The 9899-nt window shown below is 47.1% G+C and overlaps 1 protein-coding gene across 1 annotated transcript in view; it reads right to left on the reverse strand.

Moving 5' to 3' along the window:
• Positions 1-4735, reverse strand: part of WASF1 (WAS protein family, member 1) — a 55509-nt gene extending 50774 nt beyond the window's left edge. Inside the window, exon 1 of the mRNA XM_010004356.1 lies at positions 4581-4735. Within this exon, the coding sequence (XP_010002658.1) occupies positions 4581-4713 (133 nt within the window). The 5' untranslated portion in view covers positions 4714-4735. The remainder of the gene's footprint in view (positions 1-4580) is intronic.
• Positions 4736-9899: the final 5164 nt, after the last annotated feature.

Raw genomic sequence — 9899 nt, forward strand, 5'->3', positions numbered from 1 at the left:
TCCTGCTGATCCTCTGATGCTGGATGCCTGCCCACCTTCATCTGGCACTCTGCTCACCTTTTCCCAGCCCTCTGGCAGGCAGCCTGAGGTCTTTGAGCTGAAGAGACCTGGTTCTAAAGATGGCTTGATGTCCAGACACCTTGCTGGGAAATACTTCTGGAGAAGCATTTCCCACTTACTGAATGTTAACTGAAGGTTTTCCTGAGGTGAGAAAATGTCTCTCACTAGATGAATGGTGTTTAAAACCCTCTGTGGGATGGCCAGGTAAGCAAAAAAGGAGGGAGAAAAGCTGAAAGTGTCTGAGAGGAAAAAGAAGGGGAAAAAAAGGGAGAAATAATATGCTCAAAAGTCAGGGTTTCACTCCTGAAAACTAACAAATAAGGGGTGAGGAAAAGAAATACTTAACTAGGAGAACAGGGTCTAAATAGGAAACAGCACAAAGAGAAGAGAGAAGGAGGGGAAAGGCTACTGAAGGTTCAATGTCAACTGCAAATTGCTTTCAGTAACATAAAAGGCTCTCCAGCTTAGCAGGTGCACAGCACTGTCTTCATGCAGAGGTGGAAAACAAGGGAAATAACATCTTGCTATGACTGAATCAAAGCTCTGGTCTGAATGCCTGCAATAGAAATGCTCATTCCAGAACACACTCACATGGAGAAATGTTCCCCCAGATGGAGGTGTCAGAGAGCAGGGCCAAGAACAAACCCCAGCAGCTGGGTTTCCTCTCTGGTCCTGAGCTGCTGTGTACAGGGAACAGCTGAATAAAAGGCAAAACAAGACTGGTCCTTGGCTGGGAACAAAACGAGGAGGTGACATGCACACAAGAGAGCCCTTTATCCACCTTCTAACAATGGCACAGATGACAGTGCTCTCAGCTGGGTTTCAGGCAGCCTGGCACACAGCAACACACACCAGCTCAGGCAGGGCTGGAGGGCTCGTGGAGCTGCAACGTGGCTGGAAAAACCAGGGAAGTCCTTCTCCAAAGCTGGTACAGGCAGAAAGCAAGAAACACAGGGAAAAAAAGGCTAGGAAACTACAACAGCTGTTGCTGTTGTCCAGGGTGTTGCTGTTGCCACAGTGCTAAGATGTGCTGGCAGAAGAGAGATCATTTTATGAAGACAGAGAACACTGGGAATAGACAGAAGGGGAAAAAAAATTACTTACTGGCAATTTTCTATGTTGCATCAGGGCACACTGATGTGTTTTCATGCTCCAGGGAGAAAGACAAGGACTGTCACTCAAAGCAGAAATAAATATTTTGTCCTTTCATCTCTACCTCTTTTAAAGGTCAAAAAATTTCTCAAATGGAACAATTAAAAGCAATACATCAAATGAAGCAAAAAAGGATTGAGAATTTGACTGGAGACACAGAGCAGTGCAGCTGCCATCCTGAGGTAAAGCTCATCTTAAAACACAGGAAAAAAGAATTCCTGTAATTTAATAGGTAGTGTATCTGCAGGCATGTCCTACTTACACAGGATCAGAGAAACACAGTCCTGTTCAGGTTGCAAAGCCCTCCAGAACACACCCAGCCCAACACTCTGAGCAAGGCACATCCAGTTCCATCCAGTTGCTCAACTAATCCAGTCAGGTTGTTAGTATCTCCAAGCATGGTGATCTTCATCATAGAATCACAGAATGGTTTGGGTTGGAAGGGCCCTTCAAGCCCATCCAGTCCCAACCCCCTGCATGGGCAGGGACACCTCCCACCAGCCCAGGCTGCTCCAAGCCCCATCCAACCTGCCCTTCAACACTGCCAGGGATGGGGCAGCCACAGCTTCCCTGGGCAACCTGGGCCAGGCTCTCACCACCCTCACACTCCACAATTCCCTCCTCATCTCTCACCTCAATCTCCCCTCCTCCAGTTTTCATCCATTCCCCCTTGTCCTCTCCCTCCCTGCCCTTGTCCCAAGCCCCTCCCCAGCTTTCCTGGAGCCCCTTCAGGCCCTGGAAGCTGCTCTAAGGTCTCCCTGGAGCCTTCTCTTCTCCAGGCTGAACACCCCAACTCTCCCAGCCTGTATGGAACAACATACTTGACAAAACTCTATACTTAGCTTTTCTAAACAATGTTTTCTGGTATCATTTAGAGTACAGGAGGCTGCAAGTCCACCCCAGGGATCTTTGTCCACATCGTATCAGAGGAAAGATAAAGAATGGTTTGTCTTGAGAGTCGCAATGTCAGGAGATTAATCCTCTATTTGTGGGCTGGTGACTGAAATATCTTAGAGGCAGAAAAGACTAAGTGCTAACCAGGTCAGAAACCATTAATTTAAATGTGCATAACTAGTGTTAACAGCAAAAGCAGGTTGGGTTTACAGGAAGAGAACCCCCAACAGAGCGCTCCGTTTGCACTCCCAGACTGAAGCCTTGTTTATTCACAACCCCAAGGCTGATTCTCAAGCACAGCCATTACCCAGAGAGGACAGCCAGGGAAGGAGTGCAGAGGAGCTGGTTGCCAGGGCAGTGCTGGGAAGCTGTGCCTGCTGGCTGGGACTCACAGTCAGCTCCCAACACCCACCTGCAGCCCAGCAGCCCTGCATGTTGCTAACACTGGCTGCTTCTTCGGGCTTGGGCACCTGGGAGAAAAAATTCCTTTCCCAGAACTCAAAGATCTTTCAAATGGTGTGTTGTGACTAGCAGAAACAGGCAGAAAAGCCCTCAGAGCTCAGGAACAGAACACATCCCCAGGTGCTCACACCTTTGTGACACACTCTCCATTTTTACACAGCAACCCTTCACGTGGCTGAGAAATAAGAATTATTTTGCCAGTGTTTAACTCCTACCAAATTCAGAGTTACCCAGTCTGGGCTTGCTGCTGCAGAATAAACTCGTGCCTTTTCCCTCTTTCACCTTCCCTGTCATGTCCAACACATGCCTTTTTGACCACCAGTGAGTCCCCAGCTCCAGGCAGAAACTCCTCTCAACTGAAACCAACTATTTTGGGCTCATCCCAACATATGAAGACCCCACATAGAGCCACATTCCTTTCACAGAGAAGGAGTTTCCATCATTACAGTTACAATCCCTTGAGAGTATCTCTCTAACTGGGCTGTACATCAGCCAGATAATAAATGTGGGAGCATTTCACAGATCTTCTTCAACACTTTTTTTTTCTCCCTTAATTGAGTTCTTTCTGTTCTTTCTACTCTTTCTATTACTTCTTCCTGTTGCTTTATCCTGACCTCCTCCTGAGCAGTTGCACACCAAATGTCATGCACAAGCTCTGTACACACCAAGAAAACATAATAAAGGCAGCCAAGTCTCCATGGGTAAGTACTGAGACCATCATGCTGCATTAGAAGCTGCTTTGCTTGAAAATAAAAAGTGTTGTGTTGTTGGGTTTTTTCTTTCTTAAGGTCAAACAAAACTTCTAAATGAAAATATTCAATGCCACCTGTGAAAGGGAATTCCAAGTATATAACCAGGTATGAATCTTTAAACCAAGCCAACTAAAATAAATGAATAGAATATTAATAAGAGTGACTTGGAAGGGGAGGGTTGTACACAAGTGGCTGGTCTGAGAAGGGCTTTTGGCAGACTGGAGCAGCCCCACAGATGGTGATCATATACTGCATCCTAATCTGACATGATCTTGGATCACTGAAAAGAACTTAAATGGATATTTTCCTAACTGCTGCAGCAGCTCTAACAATAACATTCATCTTTATGTGCTGTAAGCACTCCTGTCTCAGTTGCATAATTCAGTGTCCTCAATTAGAGTCTCCAACCCAGCAGCGCCCTGACAGCTTTGAAAGGCTCCAGAACAGAGGCCCCAGACATTATACCAATAACTAACCCAGCTAATTAACAAATTAGGCTACATCACCTATGACATGAAGATGCTGACTGAGCTGAAAGGCTTTTCACTCTGTAGATTTATATACAGGCACGTTTTAATATTTAATGTGTTGGTTCTCACTGATGCCCCAGTGGTTCAAAAGCACCCATGGCATTGGAAATTCAAAATGCTCTCATGCTGGTTCACCTGACAACTTTTGTAAAGTTCTTGCAAATGAAAATAAAAACCCCAACAACCCAGAAAACAGCCTTTTCAGAACTGCTTCAGAGTTCTAGAGCTTGAGAAGCATTCACACCTCTGAAATGCTCCAAGGGAAAAACTGTTGACAGGAGGGAGAAGAGGGAAGAAAAATCTTCAGCTGTTTGAAAGACTATGTCATAAATACATTTTATCTTTAAAGGCAACTGTTTCTTCTTTTGAATGCCCACAACATGACCAAGGGTTTAAGAGAATTAAGCAACCAGTGATATATTCTTTATTATGTCATATTCCCTGCTCAAAAACTGCTCTGAGCAATGACTGACTTCATTAATACCAGATATATCTTTTCCTATTGTGTTCCACTGGTGACAGAAATACAAGGCTGAGCAGTTTTAAGATGTGCTGCTGGAAGAACTCCTGGCTTGCTTTTCACAGAGACCCATGCTGGCCACCAGCTACACCCAAGGCTCAGCCACCATTTCCTACTGAGAACTCAAAAAGATCTTCCTACTCCAACCACAACACCCGTGACTGCAAAATACATCAGTTCTGAAGGCAGCTGTGAGGACAATGTACTTACTTAGGCTACTCAGCTGTCTGATGATATTTGCCAAGGAGATGTTGGTGACACATTCCAGTTCATTCTTGATCCCCCGGGGTAGAGCTGTGTGGCACAGGTGCCTGGGGTCGATGTTCCTCTTCACCAGAGGCATCCTGGAATGGATCAGAGGACCAGCAGACCTGGGAAGAAAGGAGACAAAACACTCTGCTAAGTTTAACTGGCTTTTAAATTCAGATTACGTCTCAAGTGGCTAATGCCAACAGGATAAAAACACCCCCATAACACTGATGGAATTCACTGCTCAGTGTTTACACAAATCTTTATGTCTTTGCCCAATAAAAGACTATTTTTTTCTCCCTCTTTAAACCTTTACCTGACTCAGATGCCACTGAACTGACAGGTATTTTTCTTACAGTCCATGCTTTTTTAATTCCCCCCCCCTGTGAAAAATGACAGGGAAATCTTTGCAGTACAAACTGGTTGAGAATTATCTCCTCTGGATGGACTACTTCCTTATTCAGGCCAGGCAAAGTCCAACCACAAATTCCCTTTATTGTGGGGTCAAAGTCAAACCATTTGCCTGCTCCACCTGGAAGGCAGGTATGATCCATTCATGATGCTGTGTCACTAGCAGGACTCACCCTTTTAGCCTCAACATCACTTCTAAATCACACCTAATCAAGCTAAGGAAAGAGATGATGTTTCCCTTCCACCTGCACTGCTACTGGCAGTAAATCCAGCTAAGAATGCATCTTCCAAAGACAAATGTCTCGGCAGGAAGCTTGTAAAGTCCTCCACGACTTTGAAACCCTTCCTCTCCACACCTTTCCAAACCCACACATGTTAAACTAAACAAGAGTCCTCACTGGTTCTGCAGACACCACAATAATCCTCTCGGGCTGTGACTCCCAGGCTTGTCGTTTTCTGCGCCCAGGGCACTGGGAGAAGGAGGTTCCCAAGGGGCAAGTTCTGCCTCTCATCTCATCAGCACTGCTTAGTACGAGCTGCCTGCTAAAAACTTGTCTTAATGAAAAAAGGATTCCCTAAGATTCTGTTATTCCAACATCTCACAGGATCACAGGATCTGAGGGGTTGGAGGGACCTGGAAAGCTCCCCCAGCCCAGCCCCCCTGCCAGAGCAGGGGCACCCAGAGCACATCACACAGGAACGTGGCCAGGGGGGTTGGAATGTCTCCAGAGAAGGAGACTCCACAGCCTCTCTGGGCAGCCTGGCCCAGGGCTCTGTCACCCTCACAGCAAAGAAGTTCTTCCTGAGATTCACATGGAACCTCCTGTGCTCCAGTTTGCACCCACTGCCCCTTGTCCTGTCACTGGACATCACTGCACAAAGCCTGGCTCTGTCCTCCTGACACTGCCCTGAACAGATTTGTGCCCATGGATGAGGTGGCCCCTCAGTCTCCTCTTCTCCAAGCCCAACAGACCCAGCTCCCTCAGCCTTTCCTCAGCAGGGAGATGTTCCCCTCCCTCCATCACCTTGGTGGCTCCACCTGTCACACCCAGCTTGGAGTGACCAGAGCAGAACTCCCATTTGATAGGCAGGGAAGGGACCCTCTTGTCACTGGTCACACTGGGTCTCCCTTCCCATTGCCAACCAGGGCCACCCCTCTTCAGAGAGCAAGGCAGGCAAGTGCTCCACCTTGTCCCTCACCCCACCTGCCACAGCTGCACCTGGTCTCTGCTTAGCATCCAAAAAGGTCTCCAGGATGCAGGCAGGGCTTGTGCTGTGCCATGGGATGCACCTTCCCTGGGGGAGGCACTTCCAGCCACTTCAGCTGGTTGAAATGGAGAGATGCTTTGGATCAGAATGACCTAAGGCCAGGACGAAGTTTTTACCACCTAGAATGAAATAGGGGATGACTCTTTGGAGTCAAAGATGGAGCATTTTCCCCTCACAGACTGCTTAGATTCCTCCTGGACACCTGTCCCTGGGAGTATGTTCTTTCACTGGAGCCAGGGCTCGTAGCTGAGGGACACAGGTAGGATCCTCAAGTCTATCTGAGAAATATCTCTGTGCTTCCAGCATCTGATTAAACTGAATTCATTGCATTTTAACACCAGGCCTCTCACCCTTGTTTTCCAGAGAGCTAAAACCAATTAAAATAATCACTAGAATGATGACACAGCTCTTAAACTGTTAACTGTAAAAATGATGACAGTGTGCAAGGGTCATTCATAAGAATTATTTTCATTTTCTAGGAATATCCCAAATATTTCTAGTCCCTACATACCTAGTGTACTAAAAAGCTAGATGCTACATACAAGCTAAATGAAATTAAAATGCAAATCTGAACACTGTCTCTGACAGAAACAATGCCCAAGACTTTATACCTGCTGGCACAAGAGGCAGGTGCAGCATGAAGCAAAGGGAGGTCAGACAGGCCCCACCAGCAGAGCTGCTGCTGTCTTAGGGGCACACAAACCCTCTCCCCCCACTGACAAGACCCTGAAGAAACCCCTAAGGACAGGTTGGTTATCATGGTTCCCCAGGAGAAAATATTCTGTCGCTGTCAAAGAAACAGCAACAAATGATACGTGAGCAATGTTCTACAGCAGCAATTAAATATTCATTCCCCAGTTAAGCCCTTTCTTGATTACTGCTTTAATGATACTATTGTATAAAGGGCACAGCAGGCAAGTCTTTTAAAAAGAGGCCCAAACAAGAATTCAAAGAAATGTTTTTACAGAAGTAAGAATTCACATCTACAAGAAACTGAAATAGTCCTTATTGCTAATTTAATTTTTAACCCTGTATTTCTAATAGATGCCTGGGTTATAAAGGCAAAACAAATCTGTAAATAAGAAGCATAAAAGCAGTTGATGGCTCCTGCACTTTTTTGTTAATCTCACATCATCAAGGTGTCAGTAAGTTAGGATATTGCTCTCCATCCTTGATTTTACATTAATGAAACAACTTGCTGACTTTACAGCCTTTATAGATGGTTAAGCTTCAGGTGCTCAAGTGGCTGATTCTTTACCAAAGTCTGTGTCTCAGCAATTGTAAGCATTTTTAAAAGCAGTTTCAGCCAACTGCCAGCTAGATTTTAAGTTACATCATCTGAGTGTGTATTGCCCTTCCCCTGTCTGATTTCTCTCTCGGATAGGGCATGCAACAAAAGAGCTGAAAAGCTGCAGTTTTGGCCCAAACATTTTCTACAATACACATAAAATAATGCTGCACAAGCAGATATTAAGCCAGAATTCCCTGGACCACCAAAGGTACAGCTCTGAACCCCAATAAAAGTCCATTTAAGACAATTAAAATATTCACACTTTGACCTCTCTAGAATTTGCAGAAAATCTCCCCTTTGGCCTTTTTTTTTTCCACCATAAATACCATTTCCTAATGTCTGAAAACCACAATTGTGGCTGTTCCTACCCAAGGATGTGGTGTAACAAGACAAGATAGCAGAAGGAACAGCAAACATGGTCAATATATAGTTTTAAAACCAGAATAAACTTGGAAACCAATGACAGAAGATCCAAGTGACACCTTCCAAATTACATATCAGGTTTGAAAACTATGTCAAGCCTTGAAGACAAGAGTGTTTCCCCATCTCCCACAGAAACAAGAAGGAGGCAAGGAAGGGAAATCCCACTCAAAACGTGCTCAGAGCAAAGGAAAAGGCATTTCACACAGTGAGTAAGGAATCCTGGACACTGTGCACAACACAAGTACCTGCTGGTAATTTGCCCACCGTGCACCACATAATCCTTGGAAGTTTGTTGCAACCACTAGAAGGGTCTTGATGGTTCCTCCCCAGTCGTATCCAGTGATCCCAGCACGGGGAGCAAGAGGTGGAGCAACAGAATTTTACCCTAACAATTTCTTCGTTCCTATAAAAATAAAATGCCTTTCTGATGCAGGTTGTTTTTTGTAAAAAAAAATTTCTGAAATAACTACAAATATAGTTAACATATAATAAATATGATGCAGCTTTAGGGCTGTGAAAGAGGAAAAGAGGGGCACTGTTACAATCCAGTAGCTCCTTTAGGTTAAAAGCAAAACAACACACACCCCTGGCACCCCCAGAGCATCCATGGCACAAGGCACTGGGGCAGCAAGGGAAAAAAATGCCTTCCTAGATGATAAAATCCTGTTACCAGAGTTGCTCTCAAGCCCTGGAAACTGTTTGTCACCCCAGCCAGGCAGAAGAGAGGAGCTTGTCAGTGCCTGAGAGCATCCCCAGGATGGAAGGGAAGTTACATGACACCTCCTCAGACACTTCTGTCCCTCCCCACTGCTCCCCAGCTCAGAGCTCAGGGGAAGGAAGGGAAAGCAAAGCTCAGGTACCAGGGCCTCCCCTGCCCAAGATAAACCTCTTGAGGAAGCTCTGGAGAAGCAGCCACTGGTTCACACTGGAGTTAAATGGTATATATATATATTTGAGACAGGCTTTCTTAGGAGTGAAGAAGAATCACAGCACCACAGGGTCGCTGGAGCTGGAAGGGACCTCCAGGGATCATCCAGTCCCACCCCACTCCAGCAGGACCCCCTGGAGCACATCCCACAGGGCTGCATCCAGGGGTGAATCTCTCCAGAGAAGGGGACTCCACAGCCCCCTGGGCAGCCTGTCCCAGGGCTCTGTCACCCTCACAGACAAGAAGTTTCTCCCCACCTTTCAGGGGCACTTCCCATGTTCCAGCTGGTGCCCGTTGCCCCTCGCCCTGTCCCTGGGCACTGCTGAGCAGAGTCTGGCTCCACTCGCTTCTCCAATTCATTCCTATAACTTACAACACCCACAGAACAGCAGCACTAATGAAAGTTTATCTTTTTAGAAGAAGAGCTTTGAGGGGACCTGCCTGCATTGCTATTCAGAAGGCAACTTGTTCAGTGCACTGCAAAGCCCTACAGCCACACCACAGCCTCTACACCCACACCACAGCCCTACCCCCACCCCACAGCCCTCCAGCCACACCACAGCCCTCCAGCCACACCACAGCCCTCCAGCCACACCACAGCCCTCCAGCCACACCACAGCCCTCCAGCCACACCACAGCCCTCCAGCCACACCACAGCCCTCCAGCCACACCACAGCCCTCCAGCCACACCACAGCCCTCCAGCCACACCACAGCCCTCCAGCCACACCACAGCCCTCCAGCCACACCACAGCCCTCCAGCCACACCACAGCCCTCCAGCCACACCACAGCCCTCCAGCCACACCACAGCCCTCCAGCCACACCACAGCCCTCCAGCCACACCACAGCCCTCCAGCCACACCACAGCCCTCCAGCCACACCACAGCCCTCCAGCCACACCACAGCCCTCCAGCCACACCACAGCCCTCCAGCCACACCACAGCCCTCCAGCCACACCA

The sequence above is a fragment of the Chaetura pelagica genome, unplaced genomic scaffold (genome assembly GCF_000747805.2).
Source record: "Chaetura pelagica isolate M959 unplaced genomic scaffold, ChaPel_1.0 scaffold118, whole genome shotgun sequence".
In the NCBI taxonomy this organism is placed as follows: domain Eukaryota; kingdom Metazoa; phylum Chordata; class Aves; order Apodiformes; family Apodidae; genus Chaetura; species Chaetura pelagica.